At 39.8% G+C, this 25,650-nt stretch overlaps 2 protein-coding genes across 2 annotated transcripts in view; both read left to right on the forward strand.

Moving 5' to 3' along the window:
- The window catches only part of lzts3a (leucine zipper, putative tumor suppressor family member 3a), a 29,520-nt gene extending 10,465 nt beyond the window's left edge, over positions 1-19,055 (forward strand). The window contains exons 2-7 of the mRNA XM_084415354.1: positions 167-718; positions 2,561-3,076; positions 4,496-4,624; positions 7,905-8,096; positions 9,533-9,763; positions 11,097-19,055. Coding sequence (XP_084271480.1) covers positions 248-718; positions 2,561-3,076; positions 4,496-4,624; positions 7,905-8,096; positions 9,533-9,763; positions 11,097-11,735 — 2,178 coding nt within the window. The 5' untranslated portion in view covers positions 167-247 and the 3' untranslated portion in view covers positions 11,736-19,055. The remainder of the gene's footprint in view (positions 1-166; positions 719-2,560; positions 3,077-4,495; positions 4,625-7,904; positions 8,097-9,532; positions 9,764-11,096) is intronic.
- Positions 19,056-20,279: 1,224 nt separating this feature from the next.
- On the forward strand, positions 20,280-24,390 carry fastkd5 (FAST kinase domains 5). The gene is made up of 2 exons (XM_084415355.1): positions 20,280-20,458; positions 21,880-24,390. Exon 2 carries the CDS (start codon positions 21,892-21,894, stop codon positions 24,256-24,258), a length of 2,367 nt encoding a protein of 788 aa, XP_084271481.1. The 5' UTR covers positions 20,280-20,458; positions 21,880-21,891; the 3' UTR covers positions 24,259-24,390.
- Positions 24,391-25,650: the final 1,260 nt, after the last annotated feature.

Genomic DNA, 25,650 nt, shown 5'->3' on the forward strand with positions numbered 1-25,650 from the left:
TGATTTACATTAGAATAATATTTCACTGTTTTTACAATATTGTTTTGATTAAATACAACGCAGCCTTAGTGAACAGAAGAGACTCTTTCGAGAATTGTACCGACCCCAAACTTCATATATTTGAGGGTCGTTGCATGTAACTTCTGCTGGTGTGTTTGTGTTGCAGTGTGTGTGTGTGTGACCCGGCTCCCGTCTCCTTCATGCCCGTGTGTGTGGGCAGTGGAGTGAAGCGCTCGAGGCTCCTGGCATGGGCAGCGTAGGGAGCGGGGCCTCCAGTCAACGGCCCATCACCATGCGTAGCGTTGGCACCCGTACCACCCCGAACGGCCCGCTGGCACCGGCACCGGCCCCGGCCCTCGCCCCCGCCTCGACCCGCCGGCGCCTGGACGACCGAAGCTTCAGCGCCGACCGAATCCCCGGCCCGAACACCAAGACCAAAGGCGTCTGCGCCGACGAGAGGGATTACGCTCGCAACGCTAACCGGCAGCACACGGTCAACGGCGAGAGGCTCGTGACCAACGCGGTGTTCGCTAACGGCGCGCGCAGAGACGGGCACCGGCGGGGGGAGAGTCTGGATCTGTGCGGGAACAACGTCGTGTTGAACAACGACAGGAATCATCAAGCTCCAACGCTGCACAAGGACAAGAGCAAAACCAAACCTGATAATCACAATCCTCCCAACATACTGCCCGTCTCTGGGAAACTCGAGCATGCACAGGTACTAGCGCTCTTTCCTTTATAATTGTATCCCTTAAATCGCCAAAATGACATATTTAAATGTTTTTTTTTCTTGAAAAATGCCTTAAAATATCTTGAATGTAACTCGACACCCTCGCCTCATTTAGTATGCGTGGTTCTATGAATATGCAAATGAGCCCCGCCTCCACTCACTCACTCAGCTCAGAGATCCACTGGTTGACGATCACACGTTGATCTGATTGGTTACAAGGTAGTTTGTGACGTCAGAAACACCAGCGATTTCAAAGCGTGTTTTTGAGACTGTCTTTGGTTCACTGCAGTTTTAAGGAGGAAATACTCAGCAATGGTGTCGACTTATGAACTTACACATGCTTTGTCTTAAAGCGCATTAAAAACACCACATACACATATAAACAACATTAAAGGGGGACTTTAGCTTATTCCCCGTATCCCCCAGAGTTAGATAAGTCCACACACACCCTTCTCATCTCCGTGCGTGCCGTAACTCTGTCTGACGCGCCCACCGCTAGCCTAGCTTAGCACAAAGACTGGAGGTAAATGGCTCCAGCTAGCATATTGCTCTCAATAAGTGACAAAATAACGCCAACATTTTCCTATTTACATGTTGTGATTTGTATAGTCACAGCGTGTACAAATAACAAGGTCACATGAGACACAACCATCTTCTAACCGTACACATACTGGGAACTATATTCTCAGAAGGCGAAGCACTGCTACTCTGGCGGAGCAATTTACTCCAACTCAGAGGAACTCTCTGCTCCTCGCCACAGGCTTCTCAGGCGCTGCGAGCAAATCTGCTGCTTTTAAAAGCTGGATTTTCACTACAGGGGGACTTTAAGCACAAATACACTTCATTTTGATAAATTTTTATGTATATATTTTGATACTTCAGTCATTTTGCTTCTCCAGTAAATGTATCTTGATTTAAGAATGTTTTAGAAATTGATGCTGGAAAACAAGACAAAAAACACAGAAGAAGAAAGAACATCATTAATAGTAAAATGTTAATTGTATATTTCATGCTGCCGTTTCTGTGGTTTGTCTCTCCAGACCAATGGCACGACTGACCAATCAGAGTCAAGTATTTCACAAAAGATCATGGCCATGACTGGAACAGGTTTAATGGTCCTGATAACAATAGCCACACTTGAGCTCCTCGCGGTCAGAAATGACGCATTGGAAATGAATGAGAGACGAGTTTCCTCTAGTGGAAGCGTTTGGTACTGCAGCCGAACAACATCTCACTGAGAGACCAGTTCTGGAGATATCAACCTCACATTTGAACACAACTTGTTTAGATTTATGGTTTTGATTTTCTCACAGTTTTAGAGTAAAACATGTTTAAAAATATATATATTTCATATAAAAATGTAAAATAGTAGTTTTGCAAATTTTTCATAACAATAAACGTAAAATTCTGTAACTTTTTTTAAGTTCACTTTTAAAAACGTTTTTCTCTTCATCAATAATCTGCCAAGTGTCGTGTTTGAAAAGAGATCAAACTTCAGTCTGTCGCTCTAAAGCGTTCAAGATTTACCACAGTTTAAGCTGGACATTTAATGTTCAGGTCTATGCTCAAAAAGTGAAGAAATGGATTATAAATACAGCGTAAATATAATTTACTACCATAAAATACACAATATTAAATGTAAAACATTATCGAACTAAAACATAGTACATTGAAGAAGAAGAAAATTCCGCTCATTTTTGACCGACACACGAAGATGTTTAGATGTCGAAACCCTGAAGAAGAAAGAACATCATTGTATAAATAATAGTTATATAAATAAAATGTTATTTGTGTATTTAATGCTGCCATTTCTGTGGTTTGTCTCTCCAGACCAACGACTCTCTGGTGCGTCCGTCGGCCTTCAAACCCGTGGTGCCGAAGAGCTTTCACTCCATGCAGAACCTGGTGTGTCCCCTTCAGACGGGCTCCGGCTCGGCTCCGGGTCCGAGTGGTGTCGGTGCCGGCGGGTCCGAAGCGGGTCCGAACCAGGACAGTCCCGGCAGCCGAGGAACACACACGGGCCCGGGCCTCTCGGACTCGGGGAGGAACTCTCTCACCAGCCTTCCCACGTACACCGGGTCCGGCTACGGTCCGGCTCCGGCTCTCGGGCCCCTCAGCGCCTCCACCAGCCACATCAACCGGCTCGGTACCGGCGTCCCGGATAAACCGGGCTTCCAGAACGGGCTCAGCGCGTCGGACAGCGGGCGCTCGTCCTCGGGGAAGAGCTCGTCCTCGTACCAGCGCCTCAGTCACATGAGCGACGGCCCCGGGCCCCTGAGACCCTCCCCGAACTCAGACGACGTCATCCAGGACCTCGAGGACCGGCTGTGGGAGAGAGAGCAAGAAGTGAGTGAGGTGACAAACTTTATATGATCCTTTTACACCCAGCCTACATGAAAGTCTTTATTTATATAGTCGTTCATTCATTCATTCATTCATTTTCTTTCATTTTGGATACAGCATTGCATATTTAATTTATTAAATTATTTTTTTTTTTAAGGCTAAATGGCAAGTTAAATTCACTATTTATATGTTCATTCATTCATTCATTTTCATTAGTTTTGTATAAACTATTGAATATTTAATTTATTTTATTCATTTTATTTATTTTAAGGCTAAATGGCAAGTTAAATTCACTCTATATTTAAAGTTGCTCTGAATAAAAGTGTTTGCTGAATGAGATTTACTGTACTTGCTGAAGCTTATTTTTACACTGTGCTTTTGTCACCACTAGAAACTGTTTATAATCAATGACAAAAATCAAGATTAAAAAACTTGACATTTTAATGTTTGAATTGGAGAATGGTGTTTTTTGCTTTTACATTTATTGTATTTAATTGTATGCATATATATACTGTATATTTATATATATATATATATATATATATATATAATTTTTTTATATATATAGCACATTTACAACAAAAATCAAAGTGATTTCAGAACAACAATTATTTAATTTATTTTATTTTGCATACACATTGGATATTTTATTTATTTATTTAATTTTATTAATTTGTGAACCAGTGAATATTTTATTTATTTATTTTATTTGAATACACCATTGGATTATTATTTATGTATTTATTTTATTTTGCATGCACATTTTATTTATTTTTTATTATTTTTTATACACTATTTAATTTAATTTGTATACACCATTACAGTTTTTATTTATTCATTTATTTTTATTTAATTTAATTAATTTGTATACACCATTGAATATTTTATTTAATTAATTAGTTTAATTTGAATACACCATTGGATAATTATTTTTATCCTCTTTATTTTTGCAGACACCATTGAATTTTTTATTTATTTAATATTATTAATTTTCTTTACTTTTGCATAGGCCATTGAATATGTTTTAATTTTTCATTGGATGAATTGCATTCATATAAATGTGTGAAGGTAAGGCAAAGCAAGTCAATGAATGCAACATTTTAAAATGTCCTTTTGTTTAGCAGGGAAAAATTGTTACATTATAAATTAAACCGCCATTTTTATGGCTATAATCGAATCAGTTTTTATTGTTCCAAGAAGTTGCCAATAAGTTTATAAACATTGTATATGCATGTATACTACATGCAATTTTATGCTGTTGTAGCTTTAACAAACCTCTGGACAGATCCTGAGGTTTCCTTCAAATGTCAGTGTCAGTAAACCAGATGATGTGTTGCATTATGAATCTGACACATGGCATTTGAGAATGCACCTATGCCTGAAATGAAGAGTGTGTTGTGGTGTGTTTTGTCCTCGCCTCAGGTGATCCACATGCGGCGTAACCTGGACCAGAGCGAGGCGGCCATCGCTCAGGTGTTTGAGGAGAAGCAGCGCGTGTGGGAACGAGAGATGGAGGATCTGAGGCAGAACTACGCCGGCCGGCTCCAACAGGTGAACACAGCATTGGAAACGCAAGGCTAATTTTTCTTCATTTACATTTATTCATTTTTAGCATTAAGTAATGTATTTGTAATAAACACTTTAAAGGGATAGTTCACCCAAAAAAGAAAATTAGCCCATGATTTACTCACCCAGAAGTCGTACTAGGTGTAAATGACATTCTTATTTCAGACGAATACAATCGGAGTTATATAAAAAAATATATGGCTCTTCCAAGCTTTATAATGGCAGTGAATAGGTGTGTGTCTTTGAAAGTCCATCAAAGTGCATCTATCCATCATAAAAGTGCATCTATCATCATAAAAGTGCATCTATCATCATAAAAGTGCATATATCCATGATAAAAGTGCATCTGTCCATCATAAAAGCGCATCTGTCCATCATAAAAGTGCATCTGTCCATCATAAAAGTGCATCTGTCCATCATAAAAGCGCATCTATCCATCATAAAAGTGCATATATCCATGATAAAAGTGCATATATCATCATAAAAGTGCATCTATCCATCATAAAAGTGCATCTGTCCATCATAAAAGCGCATCTATCCATCATAAAAGTGCATCTGTCCATCATAAAAGTGCATCTGTCCATCATAAAAGTGCATCTATCGTCAAAAAAGTGCATCTATCCATCATAAAAGTGCATCTTTCATCATAAAAGTGCATCTGTCCATCATAAAAGCGCATCTATCCATCATAAAAGTGCATCTGTCCATCATAAAAGTGCATCTATCGTCATAAAAGTGCATCTATCCATCATAAAAGTGCATCTTTCATCATAAAAGTGCATCTTACATCATAAAAGTGCATCTTTACATCATAAAAGTGCATCTATCGTCATAAAAGTGCATCTATCCATCATAAAAGTGCATCTATCCATCATAAAAGTGCATCTGTGCATCTATCCATCATATAAGTGCATATATCATCATAAAAGTGCATCTTTACATCATAAAAGTGCATATATCCATAATAAAAGTGCATCTATCCATGATAAAAGTGCATCTTTACATCATAAAAGTGCATCTATCCATCATAAAAGTTCATCTATCCATGATAAAAGTGCATCTTTACATCATAAAAGTGCATCTATCCATCATAAAAGTGCATCTATCCATCATAAAAGTGCATCTATCCATGATAAAAGTGCATCTTTACATCATAAAAGTGCATCTATCCATCATAAAAGTGCATCTATCCATGATAAAAGTGCATCTTTACATCATAAAAGTGCATCTATCCATGATAAAAGTGCATCTATCCATCATAAAAGTGCATCTATCCATCATAAAAGTGCATCTATCCATCATAAAAGTGCATCTATCCATGATAAAAGTGCATCTATCCATCATAAAAGTGCATCTATCCATCATAAAAGTGCATCTATCCATGATAAAAGTGCATCTTTACATCATAAAAGTGCATCTATCCATCATAAAAGTGCATCTATCCATGATAAAAGTGCATCTATCCATGATAAAAGTGCATCTATCCATCATAAAAGTGCATCTATCCATGATAAAAGTGCATCTTTACATCATAAAAGTGCATCTATCCATGATAAAAGTGCATCTGTCCATCATAAAAGTGCATCTATCCATCATAAAGTGCATCTATCATCATAAAAGTGCATCTTTACATCATAAAAGTGCATATATCCATGATAAAAGTGCATCTGTCCATCATAAAAGTGCATCTATCCATCATAAAAGTGCATCTATCATCATAAAAGTGCATCTTTACATCATAAAAGTGCATCTATCCATCATAAAAGTGCATCTATTCATGATAAAAGTGCTCGAAATGGCTCTGGGGGGTTAATAAAGGCCTTCTGAAGTGAAGCGATGCATTCATGTAAGAAAAATATCCATATTTAAAACTTAATCGACTAAAATAACAAGCTTCCGGCAGACGGCCACACGCATCGATTTACGCCAAAAGAGTAACACTTGAACTTGACGTAATGACGAACGCGGTTGCCCAGCCCTGTGTGTTTGAGCCGCGAGAGGCGTCAGTTGCCGTCATTACGTTGTGCGTCAAGTTCAAATGTTTCTCTTTTGGCGTAAATCAATGCGCAAGTCGACTTGCGTACGGCCGACTGCCGTGATTTCTCTTTAGGTTTGAGACTTTGAGCTTTGTAACTCTGCAGATCTTATACTTGCACTAACAGCTACATAACACACTAAAGACACGCATCGTATGACCTCATATGACATTTATGTGACAAATCATATGACATTTAAGCATTAACTTACTTAACTTTGCATTGTTTAAAATGTACTGTTTTTCGTCCTGGAGAATGGACCAAATTTTACATTTTATTCAATAGACTTTTAGGGCCCTATTTTAACGATCTGAAATGCAAGTATCAAGCGCTAAACACAAGTAACTTTGTGGGCGGATCTCGGTTGCTATTATACCGACGGGATAAACGACTCTTGCGCCCGACGCAAATCTAGAATGTGTTGGTCTGAAGGAGCTTCATTATTCATAGGTGTGGTTTGGGCGTAACGTGAGATAAACCAATCAGAGCGTCATCTCACATTCCCTTTAAGGGCAGGCGCGCTTGTTCCATGGCGGATTGCTATTATAACGGCGGATTTGCCAGGAGCGGTTCACAGCCGAGGAGACCGACGTTCTCGTCAGGGCCGTAAAACACAGAGAAGTGACATTGGGGATGGAGAAACACACACAGATTAGCTTCGGTTAAACAGGCGTATGATAATTTGGGTAAATGTGTAAGCTAGATTTTTTTCACATCTTCATGGACACTACAATGATTTCCCTCGTGTGGTAATATTTTTCCTTGTAATTATGTATGGTTTGCAAAAATGAGAACTGCTGCTTCTGTGTGTAGATGAGATAAGCAAAGTGTATGTGTGTTGTGCACACGCTACATTATGGCCAAGCATGCGCCCTTAAAATAGCATCTGAATAACATGCGCAACGCGCCACTGACTTTAGACGAGGTTTCTCCTGGTCAGTGGAGGAATTGTTTTCTGAAACTGCGAAATAGCACCAGGGAACGTTTGCGCCGGAACACGCCTCCTCTTTTCCCTGAACCGCCCCCGGGAGCGCAAGTTCATTCCCTAATTTACCGACGTGAGTCTGTGGAGGGAAAAGTCCGCTGTGCGTCGGGTGAAGAATAGGAATGATACATGCGTCAGTGTACAAAGTCAATTGTGCTGGGTGCGAGATAGGGCCCATAGACTTGATATTGTTTCTTATTCAAAAGTGGTGACGCACCTAAAGCATGTTCCCGCTCCCCTGCAGGTGACCCGACGGGCCCAGCGCTCCCAGCATGCACTGCAGGCCCAGATCGGGCGTCTCCAGCAGGACAAGCGCCGGCTCCAGGACGAGATGACGCTCCTCCTCGCTCAGAGAGAAGAACTGGAGAAGAAGTGCTTGGACTTCAGGAAGGAACAGGCCGATATTCTGCCCAGACTCGAGGAGACCAAGTGGGAGGTCAGTCCGTCGGGATCAGTCGGTCGTTTGAACGAGCTGACTCACTCGTTAAGACATTTACCGCCACCAATCGCAGTTTTAGTTTCTTATTTAGAGTATCATTTCATTAAAAAAAATACTATCATATTTCGAGGATATTTTGCCCTGAAATTAACCATTCTGTCACCATTGACTCTCCCTCAGGTTGTATGACTCTTGCAGAACATAAAAGAAGATATTTTGAAGAATGTTCACCTGTAGACAATAATTGTATCCCTTAAACTCATCTTTAATCACCAAAATGACATATTTAAGCGTTTTTTCCTTGAAAAAAGATACGTCACACCTTAAAATATCTTGAATGTAACTCGACACCCTTGCCTCATTTAGTATGCGCAGTTCTATGAATATGCAAGTGAGCCCCGCCTCCACTCACTCGCTCAGCTCAGAGATCCACTGGTTGACGATCACACGTTGATCTGATTGGTTACAAGGTAGTTTGTGACGTCAGAAACACCAGCGATTTCAAAGCGTGTGTTTGAGACTGTCTTTGGTTCACTGCAGTTTTAAGGAGGAAATACTCAGCAATGGTGTCGACTTATGAACTTACACATGGTTTGTCTTAACCATGTTTGATTAAAAACACCACATAGACACATAAACAACATTAAAGGCTGGATTTACACCACAGGGGGACTTTAAACTGAACTGTTTTGGTCTGTAAATACATCTAAATACCAAGCATGGCGGTTGTAGCCTAAAAGTTAATGTGTAATAAATTCTATGTTTAATTTAAAAAACGATCTCTTTTTTAAAGCTACTTTTTGTAATGTCTGTTTGATGCTTTTCTCATTTAACACAACAATGACTTTAAATGATCTTTTTGGGGTAATTTCTCAGCCAAATTTGATGTTATTATTAATTTACAAATAATTAGATTAGATTACACTTTCTTAAAAAAATATTTTTGAATTATATATATATTATATATATACACACATTTATTAAAAAAGTTTTTAAAATAAAATCACACACACACAAAATAAAATATGCTCGTAAATTAATCGCACATCAAATTTGGGGGTAATTTCTCGGCCAAATTTGATGTGCGATTAATTTACGATTAATTACATTAAATGGAACATCATGTAATTAATTACATAAAAAAAATTCATTAAAGCAAATATTTTGTTAAATGAGTTTTTGTTTTTTTTAATTAGAGGTTCATAAACTCACTGGTGAAGCATCTGTCATATAGTGAAATATTTGTTGCTTTTGCTTTTGACTAAAAACTATTATTTTTAGTCATTTGATCTAAATAACCGGAGATCGTGTGTGTATATTTGTGTGTGTGTGTGTGTTCGTGTGTGTGTGTGTGTGTGTGTGTGTGTGTGTGTGTGTGTGTGTGTGTGTGTGTGTGTGTATATATGTGTATGTGTGTGCGTGTGTGTGTGCAGGTGTGTCAAAAGGCGGGTGAGATCTCTCTGCTGAAGCAGCAGCTTCGGGAGAGTCAGGCCGAGGTGACGCAGCGCGCCGGAGAGATGGTGGCCCTGCGGGGTCAAATGAAGGAGCTCAACGCCCAGCTGAGGGAGCGAGAGGAGAACGAGATCAGCCTCAAAGAGTCGTTCTGCACCAAGACCCTGGAGCTGGAGCGCTGCGAGGCCGAGCTGCAGGCCATGCTGGCCGAGGTACACACACATCACACAAGTGCTCGTCTCGCAGGCTTGTTTGTGTGACACACACTGCAAAACATGCTTTTCTTACGTAGTATTTTTGCAGCACAACACTCTTGTAGCCAATCAGCAGTAGGGGGCGTGTCCACTCATGATGGGGGAGGAGAGAGAGTGAGCCAGTCAGCAGTAGGGGGCGTGTTCACTCATTATGGGGGAGGAGAGAGAGTGAGCCAATCAGCAGTAGGGGGCGTGTCCACTCATGATGGGGGAGGAGAGAGAGTGAGCCAATCAGCAGTAGGGGGCGTGTTCACTCATGATGGGGAGAAGAGAGTGAGCCAATCAGCAGTAGGGGGCGTGTCCACTTATGATGGAGGAGAGAGAGAGTGAGCCAATCAGCAGTAGGGGGCGTGTCCACTTATGATGGAGGAGAGAGAGAGTGAGCCAATCAGCAGTAGGGGGCGTGTCCACTCATGATGGGGGAGGAGAGAGTGAGCCAATCAGCAGTAGGGGGTGTGTCCACTCATGATGGGGGAGGAGAGAGAGTGAGTCAATCAGCAGTAGGAGGCGAGTCCACTCATGATGGGGGAGGAGAGAGAGTGAGTCAATCAGCAGTAGGAGGCGAGTCCACTCCTGATGGGGGAGGAGAGAGAGTGAGCCAATCAGCAGTAGGGGGCGTGTCCACTCATGATGGGGGAGGAGAGAGTGAGCCCATCAGCAGAAGGGGGGCGTGTCCACTCATGATAAGGGAGGAGAGAGAGAGTGAGCCAATCAGCAGTAGGAGGCGTGTCCACTCATGATACGGGAGGAGAGAGAGAGTGAGCCAATCAGCAGTAGGGGGTGTGTCCACTCATGATGGGGAGAAGAGAGTGAGCCAATCAGCAGTAGGGGGCGTGTCCACTTATGATGGAGGAGAGAGAGAGTGAGCCAATCAGCAGTAGGGGGCGTGTCCACTCATGATGGGGGAGGAGAGAGTGAGCCAATCAGCAGTAGGAGGCGTGTCCACTCATGATAAGGGAGGAGAGAGAGAGTGAGCCAATCAGCAGTAGGAGGCGTGTCCACTCATGATACGGGAGGAGAGAGAGAGTGAGCCAATCAGCAGTAGGGGGCGTGTCCACTCATGATGGGGGAGGAGAGAGAGTGAGCCAATCAGCAGTCATGGGCGTGTCCACTTGCATTGTGAGTTCATGCATTTGGGGGCGTAGCAATGAAGGGAGGGGCGTGTCTGTTTCTCAGAAATCTCTTACTGCACCTTTAAATCATAATGGCTATTTATATCAGAAAGAGCGCTATTCGATATTTTCCCCACTCTTTCTTGAAATGTTGTTGATATGTTTACCCTTGTCTTCAGGTCACGGTGCTACGGGACAAGCTGAGTGCGTTTGAGTCGGAGGTCACGCGTCTGAAGAAAGCCCTCAGTGAACTCGGCAGCAGCTCCAGTCGTCCCAGTGATTCCAGTCTGTCCGAAATGGGGCAACTGGTGGCGTCCCGTAGCCGAGAGCATCTCATGTCCCCTTCGGATCCGCAAACGTCACTCCCGGCGCTCCCGGCTCCCGATCGACTCCTCAGCGACGACTCCAAGGTCCAGTGGGCGGAGTCAGGTGACCTTCGCCGCCAGCTAGAGCGACTGCAGGGCGAGCTACGTCTCGAGCGGCAACAGCGCGAACGACAAGCGCTAACATTCGCACAGGAACGCCAAACCTGGCATGACGAGAAAGAGCGCGTGCTGAAGTACCAAGCGCAGTTGCAGCTAAGCTACGTGGAGATGCTACAGAAGAACCAGGCGCTTGAGGAGCGCGTGGACAAGCTAGGAGCCAAAATGGCCGCCCCGGCTCTGGCTTTACCAGAGCCGCCAGTTTCCGTGTCAATATCGCTAACGTCTCCGACCCCGCCGGTGGAAGAGAAGAAGAAGATGCCGGAGATGCACCAACTCGCCCCGCCGTGGCCCGTTCCGACCCGACTGGAGAGGATCGAGTCCACCGAGATCTGACTAAAACCAAGATTACAATAGCATTCAGTATAATCCGAAAACGAAACCGCTTCCGAGGACTGTCCAAGGATGCCCTGCTTGTCTAGGGCGGGTGTTTGGGTTGAGGGCAGGGTAGTTATGAGCCTTAGCCTTAGCTTTATCGGCTTGTCGAGGGCTGGATAGTAGTGCAGATGAGCTGGCCGCTAGTCAGTCGCGAGAGGAAACGTAGCACTCAGGGGTTTAAGGGCGTAGACTGGGTTCAGGCTATTAATGAATCACGAATATACTTGCTAGCAGCATTCAAAACAATCAAAACGGGAGTTAAGAGACGAGAGAGTTTCTCTTAAAGGGAAGATCTCGCGACACCGTCACCGTTTTAGGACCAAATCTTAGTGCCAGTCTTGATGCCGTTTGTGTATTGCACTGGAAGGCCAGAAACATACTCTACACAAGTGCGCAGTCGTGCATAACTAATGAGACAGTGTTCAAAAGTGTGGGGTCTCTTCTGTGATCAGAAATGCAGTAAACATTATTGCATTTTAAAACATCTGTTCTCTATGTGAATATATAGTAAAGTGTAATTTATTCCTGTGAATTTTCAGCATCATTACTCCAGTCTTCAGTGTCACATGATCCTTCAGAAATCACTCTAATATGAGGATTTGATGCTCGAGAAACATTTATGATTATTATCAGTGTTGAAAACAGTTTTATTTTTGTAGAATCCGTGATACTTTGTTGCAGAGATGAATAGAAAGTTCAAAAGAACAGCATTAGAACATTATAAATGTCTCTTTTGATCAATTTAATGCATCATCGCCGCATAAAAGTATTAATGTCTTTTTAAAAAAAGAGAAAATCGTACTGACCCCAAACTTTTGAATGCTTGTGTAGCTAGATATAGACAACTAACATGCTCAGAATGCATTGAGCGTTGTGTTACACTGCAAAAAATGCTTTTCTTACTTGTTTCCAGTCCAAATATCTAAAATCAGAATGTATTTTTGTCTTGTTTCCAGTCCAGATGTCTAAAATATTCTTAAATCAAGATGCATTTACTAAAATCGTAAAATGCCATAAGATATTATGTCTTGTTTTCTGGGGAAATAAATCAAAATTAAGAGTTGTTGTGTAAAAAAAAGCCAATGGGGTCAGAAAAATAATCCTAATTCAAACAGAAACAAGATTATTTTTCTGACCCCATTGGCAAATCATTTTGCTTGGTTTAAGCAACAACAAAAAAATTGATTTATTTCCCCAGAAAACAAGACATAATATCTAATGGCATTTTACTACTTTAGTAAATGCATCTTGATTTGAGAATATTTTAGATATTCTGACTGAAACGAGACAAAAATACATCTTGATTTGAGAATTTTTAGACATTTGGACTGAAACAAGACAAAAATACATCTTGATTTGAGAATTTTTAGACATTTGGACTGAAACTACACAAAAATACATCTTGATTTGAGAATTTTTAGACATTTGGACTGAAACTAGACAAAAATACATCTTGATTTGAGAATTTTTAGACATTTGGACTGAAACTAGACAAAAATACATCTTGATTTGAGAATTTTTAGACATTTGGACTGAAACTACACAAAAATACATCTTGATTTGAGAATTTTTAGACATTTGGACTGAAACGAGACAAAAATACATCTTGATTTGAGAATATTTTAGACATTTGGACTGAAACTAGACAAAAATACATCTTGATTTGAGAATATTTTAGACATTTGGACTGAAACTAGACAAAAATACATCTTGATTTGAGAATTTTTAGACATTTGGACTGAAACGAGACAAAAATACATCTTGATTTGAGAATTTTTAGACATTTGGACTGAAACTACACAAAAATACATCTTGATTTGAGAATTTTTAGACATTTGGACTGAAACTACACAAAAATACATCTTGATTTGAGAATATTTTAGACATTTGGACTGAAACGAGACAAAAATACATCTTGATTTGAGAATATTTTAGACATTTGGACTGAAACGAGACAAAAATACATCTTGATTTGAGAATTTTTAGACATTTGGACTGAAACGAGACAAAAATACATCTTGATTTGAGAATATTTTAGACATTTGGACTGAAACGAGACAAAAATACATCTTGATTTGAGAATATTTTAGACATTTGGACTGAAACGAGACAAAAATACATCTTGATTTGAGAATTTTTAGACATTTGGACTGAAACGAGACAAAAATACATCTTGATTTAACAATATTTTAGACATTTGGACTGAAACTAGACAAAAATACATCTTGATTTGAGAATTTTTAGACATTTGGACTGAAACAAGACAAAAATACATCTTGATTTGAGAATTTTTAGACATTTGGACTGAAACAAGACAAAAATACATCTTGATTTGAGAATTTTTAGACATTTGGACTGAAACTACACAAAAATACATCTTGATTTGAGAATATTTTAGACATTTGGACTGAAACTAGACAAAAATACATCTTGATTTGAGAATTTTTAGACATTTGGACTGAAACGAGACAAAAATATATCTTGATTTGAGAATTTTTAGACATTTGGACTGAAACTACACAAAAATACATCTTGATTTGAGAATTTTTAGACATTTGGACTGAAACTACACAAAAATACATCTTGATTTGAGAATATTTTAGACATTTGGACTGAAACGAGACAAAAATACATCTTGATTTGAGAATTTTTAGACATTTGGACTGAAACTACACAAAAATACATCTTGATTTGAGAATATTTTAGACATTTGGACTGAAACGAGACAAAAATACATCTTGATTTGAGAATATTTTAGACATTTGGACTGAAACGAGACAAAAATACATCTTGATTTGAGAATTTTTAGACATTTGGACTGAAACGAGACAAAAATACATCTTGATTGAACAATATTTTAGACATTTGGACTGAAACTAGACAAAAATACATCTTGATTTAACAACATTTTAGACATTTGGACTGAAATTAGACAAAAATACATCTTGATTTGAGCATTTTTAGACATTTGGACTGAAACTAGACAGAAATACATCTTGATTTGAGAATGTTTAGACATTTGGACTGAAATGAGACAAAAATACATCTTGATTTTAGATATTTGGACTGGAAACGAGTAATAAAAGCATTGTTTGCAGTGTATGAACTGTGTTCTGGCACATGGGCTTGTTAGCGTGTGCGCTGACGCTCTTGTTAGCGTGTGCGCTGACGCTCTTGTTAGCGTGTGCGCTGACGCTCTTGTTTGCAGTATGTTTGCGGGACAGAGGAAAACTCAACTCTTTTGCCCAAAGCAGCAGCGGCGGAGGACGTGTATTCATTTCAACTCAGAACGTACTGTATCACCTGAATGTTGTTTCTGCCCTTTTCTATGTTTTGAGCGATGTAGAGTACAGTAGAGCGAGAGATGGAGATCGACGTGTTAGTGCACTTGACGCCTGGGTCTCGGACCGAACTGAGTGAGGTTTGGTTTATGAAGCTGCTCGACGGCTGAGCCAAAACCCGGAGCAAATTAGATTATATTTGACTTTACATTCTTCCAAAAAGAGCATATATAATATGTGTCAATGTATACTTACTGAAAGTATCATTTTAGATTATTTGACTTTTAAACATGTAATATGCAGTAGATTGAAGTGATGCTTTAAATGTTTTGAAGTGCACCGAGATCACGTGGAGTGTGTGAATGGGTTGAGGAGTGTGTCTTGGAGAGAGTGTGTGAAACGCTACGCATACTATTTCTGCAGAATGTATTCTGTGCAACAGAGCACACTGCGCACAGTGTCGTTTCCCATGATGCAAAGCGCTTGACTTGACGCTGCATTTACAGTGTGATGAATGAACTGGAAATTTGAGGCGTTAAATTGGAAGACTTTAGTTAATGTTAGTTAATACACTAATGAGCAATACGTTTGTTACAGTAACGCTAACGTTAGTTAAAGGTACACGGTTTCTGTTTAGTTTGTGTCTTTCCCTGATTCACTACGAGAAGCTCTTACTAGTGTTCCTGCGTCACTCGCCCGTGTGTGTCTGTGTGGGAGAGTGTGTGTGTGAGTGTGTGTGTGTGTGTGTGTGTGTGTGGTGTGTGTGTGTGTCTGCTGTGTGTGTGTGTGTGTGTGTGTGTGTGTGTGTGTGTGTGTGTGTGTGTGTGTGTGTGTGTGTGTGTGTGTGTGTGTGTGTGTGTGTGTGTGTGTGAACAGAGGAGAGTCTGCTGGAGAAAAGAGAACGACACAGAGCTCGTAATAAAACAAGAATCAACATTAGCTTGGCTTTAAGAGCTGATGAGAACTGGCTCATCTCGTTAAACGTCAACTGCTCACACACACACACAACCACACAGACACACACAACCGCTCACACACACACACACACACACACACACACACACACACACAACCGCACACACACTGCACCTTTAATACAATAACATCCGGATCCAGAGAGAGAAGTTCTGGTTCCGTCATCACACTGGATGGTCAGGTCGAGTGGACAGTGTGCTCTCTTGTATACAAATTGCACAATTCGTATGGTTGTATGCTTTCCCCAACATGGCCAGTCAACTCATGAACTACAGGCTCTGACGAGGGACAAAAGTGCTTTGCTATTAAAGCGGTAGCAGTTTATAGAAACAAAGTCTTTATAGTTTTTTTTACAATCACTAGGACACATTTATCAAGACTTAGTTTGGACACTTTATCAAAACTCTTCACACAGTTCTCCTGACCAGCCTTCAGCCTCACAGCGGTTCAACATGAGCTAAATTTACCCAGAACACTTCATTCATGTCTCAGTTCAACTCACTCTTCCAGAACATTAGCAAACAATGCTAATGCTAAAACAATGTTTTAGGCAAAAACAGGCACGTTATGACACCAATATTTTAGATACGAATGAAAATACACAATTCTCTATTCCAATTTCAAAACCACAGCTAAAACTATGAGCCTAACTAGTATAAATTTAAAACATTATTAATGACAAGTAACAGTATATTTCAGGTAGAGTCTTTGAATACAGTAATCATATGTAAGCTAACACTGGATAGTCTTCATTGTATCAATTAAACATAGATTAATCCTAATTAAAGATATTCAGTCGAGAGCAGCGAGTGATTTATTTCTGTCTTTTGTTGTTTAACATTAAAAACACAGCAGGAATATTAGGCTACTGTCACTTTAAGAGCGAACACACAGATCTAATATACTGATATTGTTACACATGCGTTTACTGTTTACATTCACTGAAGACATAATACACATGTTTACTAGGAAACTCGCCGAGACGCGCATCATTTTGCGTGAATTTGTCAGTTCAAGAAGACGTGAAAGCGAAACTCAATTCAGGATTTGTGCTTCGGATGTTTGTGCACACAGACTTTCCAGCCAGTAACGATTTGAGCTCCTTTCGCGGCTTGCGCTTTGGAATATATTTAATATTAGTATTACTGTAAAAATAGGCTCTTTGTATTATGTTAGGTTTTGACAGAATGTAAACATGCAGACTGTTGAGTTTTAGTGGTGGTTTTGTTCGAGTGATCTGAAGAAGCTGCATGTCGTTGATTGTATTTTGCACCAAAGCAATGATAAATGCTCCAGTTTATCCCAGTGTGTGAAGAGTTTAGAGAAAGTGACATGAGTATAATTGAGAAATGTCCTAGCGATTGTAAAAAAAAAAAAAAAAAAACAACTTTATATGCTATAGAAATTATACAAATGACTGACATCATATCGCAGCAGAAACACGCCAGATCCCCTCTTATCCCTCATCCTTCCCTCTTATCCCTCATCCTTCCCTCACTCTCTCATCCTTCCCTCTTATCCCTCATCCTTCCCTCACTCTCTCATCCTTCCCTCTTATCCCTCATCCTTCCCTCACTCTCTCATCCTTCCCTCTTATCCCTCATCCTTTCCTCTTATCCCTCATCCTTCCCTCTTATCCCTCATCCTTCCCTCACTCTCTCATCCTTTCCTCTTATCCCTCATCCTTCCCTCACTCTCTCATCCTTTCCTCTTATCCCTCATCCTTCCTTCACTCTCTCACACATCTTTTTTCAAAATGACCCGAAGCCCTAAAATTATACTTAGTTTTTTGTGTCCAGAAAGCTTATTTTATTTCGTTTTGATGATCATTTTTCTATTTTTAGTGCAATTTTTTGTTATTTTTTACCTTTAAATTACTAGATTCAATAAATAAATAGTAGTTTGAGCTCATATTCCTCACATTCTTTCAAATTAAATTCAAAACTAACTCACAATTTTAATGCATAACCCTTTTAATTCAGCTCTAAATATCTTACATTGGGTGTCTTTGCCGATCTCTGGTGTAAATATAATAATATAAGATGATATTTCATGACTCTAGATGGCCTTATAGCTCTATATGGAGCAAATGAGCTGTTCCGCTGGGTCCTAAACCCAGTTCTTCAGTGTGCATTCAGATACACATGTAGACATTATCATTTTTATTTATTTATTTTTAAGTTTTAGCATTTTTAGTTTGAATTTTGAGCTTTTTGTGCACTGAAACATTCAATTGCCCCGTGAGGGAAGGATTTGTTACTTTTTTAAATTTCAACCACAAAACTCCTCTAATACATTCAGTATTTTTGTGTGTGTATTCGTGGTTCAAGTGAGACAAAAGTTCTCGGGTCTTTCAGTTTCGGGTGAAAATGACCCGAGGGAATGATGGGGGATTGCGTATGAAATGCGTCTGGAAGCAACAAGCACAACAAAGTTATATATTTCCCTCAACGTATATCGCTATAGAAATGCAATAGAAAGTGGAAAGCGGAGTCTTGCAGTGTCTCTCTCCCGGTTTTTCCCCAAAAGCTTGTGCCTCTTTTTTCCCCAGTCATCCGCCAACTAGAGATAATCATCCCAGACCCGCTCAGCTTTACTCGTGTTTGGACACAGACGCCACACATTTGCTGCTATGTGCTTCTGTTGTGTTCTTCAGTAGAGACGAAAGCATGTAAATATCACTGTTCCTTATGTGTACAGAACTATTCTATCCAAATATACCGAGCTAATGCGTGTGAATACTTTTGTGAAGTAATGAGACTGACATGTCAGCTTTTATTTTTCAAACTATTAATATAGGAATATAATATACATATATGAATCTTAAAACCTTTGATCGACTATATTACAGTAAAAGTCATACATTCAAGAGTCCGATGTCTTTTCCCTTTCTCGATCAGTTCTTGAGATATGAGTGCAAGTTTTTTTTTGTAAACATTTCATTTCTTTTTTTTTTTCTTTTTTTTTTTCTTCTGCAGAATTTGCTCGGAAAAGCATATCTTAGCAAATATTAATTTAAATAATAAAGATGTGAATAAGAAAAAAAAAATACTGTGTCTCTTCTCTTCATGACTTCTTTTAGAATGTATAAAATTGCACATGATCAAAAACCACACATTTCATTTCTCAATTTCTAATGAGAATTAGGTAAGGCGAATTCAACTACAGCACAAATAACTAATTTAAATGACTAATTGCTTACATGTTTGTCTAGATTGTAGATCTGTCCATATATATATATATATATATATATATATATATATATATATATATATATATATATACCATACACACACACACACACACTACCGTTCAAAAGTTTGGGATCGGTAAGATTTTTTATGTTTTTAAAAGAAGTCTCTTCTGCTCACCAAGGCTGCGTTTATTTGATAAAAAATAAATAAGAAAGAATAAATAAATAAAATAAATCAATACTTTTATTCAGCAAGGATGCATTAAATGCACAATATAAATGAAATATAACTTTCTATTCGTCAAAGAATCCTGAAAAAAAAATGTCCACAACTGTTTCCAACATTGATAATAATCATAAATGTTTCTTTAGCGTCAAATCCTCATATTAGAGTGATTTCTGAAGGATCATGTGACACTGAAGACTGGAGTAATGATGCTGAACATTCAGCTCTGATCACAGGAATAAATTACATTTTAAAATATATTCAAATAGAAAACGGGTTATTGTTGGAGCCATTATGTTAATTTGTATTTTTTGTTTGTGACACTTGAGGGCGTATTAGTATCTGAGTATATTTAAGGTGATGATGAGGTACAGGTGCGGAGATTGAAGGTCAAATTAACTTTTTGACCGTGCCGTGTTTGAGAGTCATGTTTGTATAAGACTGTGCTCATACCAAAACAGTTTGTTAGCAATAAGTCAAAGAAAAGTGTTGAGTATAATTTTTGTTTGTTTTATTTGTTATTTGCAATGCCAAAATGGACAATAAATGGATTTGGCATATCCTAATATTGAGAAGGTATGGACAATGAATATTTTATTCCTCAAGACAAAACACGCGTCAGAAACAGACTAAGCAATCTGCGTCCCTACACTTATTTTAAATTGTCATAATAAACAAAATTACTTTTTTTTTTTTTTTTATCAAATAAATTCAGCCTTTAAAAAAAAACATTACAAATATTACCGATCCCAAACTTTTGAACGGCAGTATGATTACCGTAATACTGTTTTTCGCCTACTACACAGTATGGAAATGTGCGATTTCGTATGCTGCCAGTGACTGACTGTGTTTCATGTCTCTTACGAGCTTCCGTACCGCGCATGACATCTGCCTTTACCACTACACCACTACACACATTCACGTGTGGATTCAGCACACAAGTGAGTGTTTTTGCGATGTATCCTCATGAGATAAATACTCCACTTGAAGACCACACGCGCTGAAGGTACGTTTACCTTTCTACAGTCGCTCGGATTGTGTTGTTGTTCGGTGTGTTATTTAACAGATGAATGTGAATGAGTGAGTTCTGCTGCTGTCAAGGACGTGCAGTAGCTTATGATTGATAAAAGACGTTTCGCCACAAGGAAATAAGGTTTTAGTTATCTCACTTTTGATGTTCCTTTAAAAAAAAAATGCTGACCAGAAAAGGCCTCTATTTTCGCGAAATGCCATGTGAATTTCAGCTGGAACATCTGGGATCAATTCTTTTTTGACGAAACCTGTAGTTACGTTTTTTTCCTTGTGTGTTTTTGGTGTCATTCAGTTTACAGTACATTATAACTAATATTAGAGGAGTAGTTTGTTCCCAAATTAAAGTCTTGGCTGATCTTTTCCTTTAAATGATCGTGAATGCTATCATTGAAAGTGTATGCAATCAACATCAAAAGTGACAAAAATATAAATTTTCTTATGCTTTAAGACTGTAAAAGCCTGCACATACCCACATGTAAAACCACCATGAAAAAATTAACAACAATTAATTCTTATTTTTCATGTAAAATTGCAGTGTAAGGGATGCCACCATATCAGTATTGGCGAATTATTGTTATCGGTAATAAGAAAATTTGTCCGATATCTTGAAGTCCTTTGTAGTCGATAATTTTATCCCTTAAAACTCATCTTTTATCACCAAAATGACATATTTAAGTGTTTTTTCCTTGATTTATTTTTGTCATACCTTAAAATACCTTGAATGTAACTGGACACCCTTGCCTTATTTACTCTATGTGGTTCTATGAATATGCAAATGAGCCCCGCCTCCACTCACTCATAGCAGCTCAGAGATCCACTCGTTGAGAAAATTTGGCCGATATATTAAAGCCGATAATTAATGTATTATTTCCTTCAGCGTAGACACTTCAGATGCGCACTGTACAACATGATGATTTTGAATTGCTTGAAGTATGATTGGAATCACTTCGAAAAAGGAAAATACAGTTCAGTGCAACATGTGCAGCACAAGTCTGTCATATTGGCTTTAAAATTATAATGAGAACATTATAATTGTGTTCTTGGGACATGGATTTTAATGGGGAAACTTTTTTGGTAAAATTTTGTACAAATTTTTTTTTTATTTATATTTATCGGCCAACATATCGGTTATCGGCTTTCAAATATAAAGAATTATCGGTTATCGGTATCGGCCAAAATTTTCATTTCGGTGCATCCCTAGTTTATTATAAATGATTTAATTTAATTAAAATATTAGATATACACTAAACTTGGTTTAGGTATTTATCTGACAGAATTATTTGGCAATAAAAGGAAAGGAATCATTCTTACTTTGAATTTCAAACGTATACTTTCTTTGCAAGTACACTGTTGACCTTTAAATTGAAAACACATCTCTTGTATGATCTTCTCCAGAGTCTGCTGTTGATGTCTGCAACGGTGCTGTTTCATCATTTGGCAAAGCGTCGACTTTACGCCCACGTACAGCGCATCTCCATCTTTAGAGCCCAACATTTGTCAGCAAATGTGGAAAATGGAGAGCAAAAGAGAGAAGAAGAAACGGAAAGAACACTGGTGTACAAGCCCTCGGCTTATTACCAGACACCGCCGGCTCGTTATTCTACCGATGGCTGCTCGGAAACTAAAGAAGAATCGTCCTGTAGCCTATCCTTAAACACAACTTTCCATCAACGGCGTAACCCGTACCGCATTAGCTCCTCACGACGGCTCTCCAGCACCAAGAATACGCCGTCAAACATTGACTACAGTAACGTTGAATCAAACCGAGCCACCAAAGAGCCACGAGTCAACGGTGACCCACGAGCCTTTCAAAGATGTCGACCTGAATACCAGAGCATGACCTATGACGTCTCCCAATGCTCTTCTACTGTAGACCTCAACGAAGCCTTGTTAGTCCTTGAAAAGGTCACGGAACTAAAAAGCAACATGGGACCTTCAGATGCAACTAGTTTCTTGTGCAAACTCAGCCAGATTCCCCACGACCAGATCGCGGTCGTGAGGAAAGACGCGCGGTTTAACGCACTCCTGCGGCACAGCGCCGAGAACCTGCACAACTTCACGCCGACGCAGTTATTAGATGCGCTGAGATCATTCGTGAACTTGGGCTTGCCTCAATCCCACAGCATACTGGGACTGTATGAAACCGAATTCTGCCGGAGAGCGAGTGAAATGGAGCTTCACCAGTTGCTTCTCGCCGCCGACTTGTGGCGATGCCTCGGTCGGGTTGTTCCTCGGTACCTTGAAAAACTCTTTGACAACGTGAGCCGAAACTTCAACCAACTGGGTCTTCCGGAGCTGCTTCAACTCTTGTACGTTATCGGAGAAGGAAGGAGATGTCCGGATGCCCTCGTTCAACCCATTGAGTCGTTACTCATGCGTTATTTGAACCAGTTGAAGCCTGAGGAACTGGGAGCTGTTTCTTTAGCCCTCTTTAAGTCGCAGATCTCCCTGTCCGAGAGAGCGACGCGCCGGCTCGTGGACAGGACTCTTGCTGTAGTCAGTGATTTGAGTGATTTCGGGATCGCCAATGTCATGAAGCTTTTGAGATTTAGCTATCTGGACCATCTTCCGTGGTTGGAGGCCATGGGATCCGAGGTGCCTCGACGGGCCCCAAGAATGGAGGTTCAAGGCCTAATGCACGTCGTCTTGTCTTGCTCCGCTCTTCACTACCGGGATAATCGGATTCTCCTGGCTGTGGCCGAACATCTCCCCAACGTGGTCAACCGGTGCAGGAGTAAAGATGCTGCAAAGATGCTTTGGGCCTTTGGGACATTAGGAGTTCTTCCCAACCAGAGTCCTCAACTTTATCCCTGTCTCACTGCGATCTTACGAGAACGTCAACTTGAGTTTCAGCGATTCCCTGAGCATTTACTGACAGGCCTCCTCGGTCTTGCTTTTGCTGGTCTCTTCCCCCAAGACTTGCTCAGTCTGGCTTTAAGCGCAGAGTTCGTGAAGAAAACTTGCAATTCCAAGGAGCTCGAGTTGAAGAAAGACTTGTTCACTTTAGATGGAACTGTTGGCTTGGAGTTGCCCGAGTCGACGATCCCAAGACTTAGCCACGCAATGAGGGAAGAAGTGACCAAGCAACTCTGGGATTTTGCTCAGTCGGATATCTGTCGTAAGCATGAGATGCTTGAGGCTGAAGCTGTGTTGCGGAAACTTCTAGGTGGAGAGATGTTTGTGCGCAAGCACATGATTCTTCCGCATTTGCGCTCTATTGACCTGGAAGTGCACTTGGACCAAAACGACCAACCTGTTCCTGTGTGCTCCGAACCTTGTCAGCAAAATCCCGCCTCTCAAAACTTGGAACAAACACTCTCTGGAGTAACCATAACTGACAACCTACTCGCTCAACTAACTCATTCCCAGAAGATTCCAGCGCAGCCGTCCAACAAGTTCCTCCGAAAGCCAGTGGTTCACACTGTTGAACCGGTCCATGTGAGAGAAAGCATTTTCAGTGTTGGTGTCGACTTGACGGACAATCTTCTGACGGCGTTGACCAAATCCGGCAAGCGCTCGTCTCACACGGATGATTCCTCTAAACCATCTATTCAGAGACTGGCTGTTCAAGTGACGAATAGGAATCAGTATTGCTACAGGACTGAGCAGCTGCTTGGATTTCATGCACTGAAGCGAAGGCAACTCGTTCTGGCCGGGTACAGAGTCGTAGAGTTGCCGCACTGGGAATGGTTTCCCTTGTTGCGACGCTCACAAGCGGAGAAACTCGCCTATATGCACTGCAAGATATTTAGTGATACGGGCTCCAAAAAATAGACTAATTTAATTTAGCTACATGTATAAACAACCAGGTCTTACTCCACCTATGCCTCATTGAAGTGTTCTGATGAAATGACTGTATTGTTGCACATCTGCAAGTCAATAAATTACTTGTATTTTTATCTTTGTATATGTTTGCTTTTGTTCTGCTTTATTCTTTGTTTTTGACATTGGTTAGATTAAGGGATGCATGATATCAGCCATCATATTGGTATCGGACGATATATGTTAATATTTAATGTTATCGTAATCGCCCTGATAAGAAAATTTGGCCGATATGTTAAAGCCGATAATTAATGTATTATTTCCTTCAGCTGAGGCACTTCAGATGCGCACTGTTCAACATGTTTTTAAATTGCTAGAAGTATGATTAGAATCACTTAAAAAAAAGGGAAAATACAGTAAAGTGTAACGTGCAGCGCAAGTCTGTCATATCGGCTATATAATTATAATGAGAACATTATAATTGTGTGCTTGGGACATGGATTTTAATGGTAAAACTTTTGTTTTTGTAACGAGGCTCTCAAAAATTATATACAAATTTGGATTTAGATTTATCGGCCAATATATCGGTTATCGGCTTTTAAATATAACGAATTATCGGTTATCGGTATCGGCCAAATTCATCCCTAGTTAGATTAATTGATGGAATCAGACACCATTTTCCTTAATTTAAAATTATTTGACTGAACCCTCTATATACTCAAGCCAAAGTTTATGAAGAAGTAGGCCAGATCAGATAAGTATACTAGCTTAACTTAATCACCCTAGCTTTAATTTGTAATGAAAGTCCTCAGAAATGTGGTGTTACTTTGGGTGTGTTCACACTTGGAATGTTTGGTTCAATTAAAACAAACCCTGGTGCGGTTACCTCTCTTAGTGTGGTTCATTTGAATAAGTGTAAACGCTACTATCCGAACCCCGGTGCCACCAAAAAAGCGGACCTAGGCCTAGACGGCTGAAAAAATACTTCCAAACAAACTCTGGTGTGGATCGAATGAGATATGAACGCAACACAGACTAAAGACATGTAAACAAACCAAAAACAGGACATGATGTAATAAGGACATTATGTGACAGAGGGATTCCTGCTGCTGTTTTGACTCCTTTACTCAGTCAGCTGGTCAGAATACCATCATATGGTACATATGATGGTACATATGGTATGGTACAACGAGTGTATTTAGCCCAGAGCACAGCATTGTTTTGGATGTTCGGCAAGTTGCGAAATATACCTAATAAAAGACACAATCAGTCACAATCAAAGCCGATCAATCAGGTTGTGAACACATATCCCTATGCCTTTAGATTCTGTATCTTTAGGTTTGGTGTTAAAATGTCAATACGCTAAGTGGACCAGGACTAAATGTTTTGGGGTGTTTTTGGTCC

The sequence above is a fragment of the Rutilus rutilus genome (assembly GCF_951802725.1).
Source record: "Rutilus rutilus genome assembly, chromosome: 7".
Taxonomy (NCBI): Eukaryota; Metazoa; Chordata; class Actinopteri; order Cypriniformes; family Leuciscidae; genus Rutilus; species Rutilus rutilus.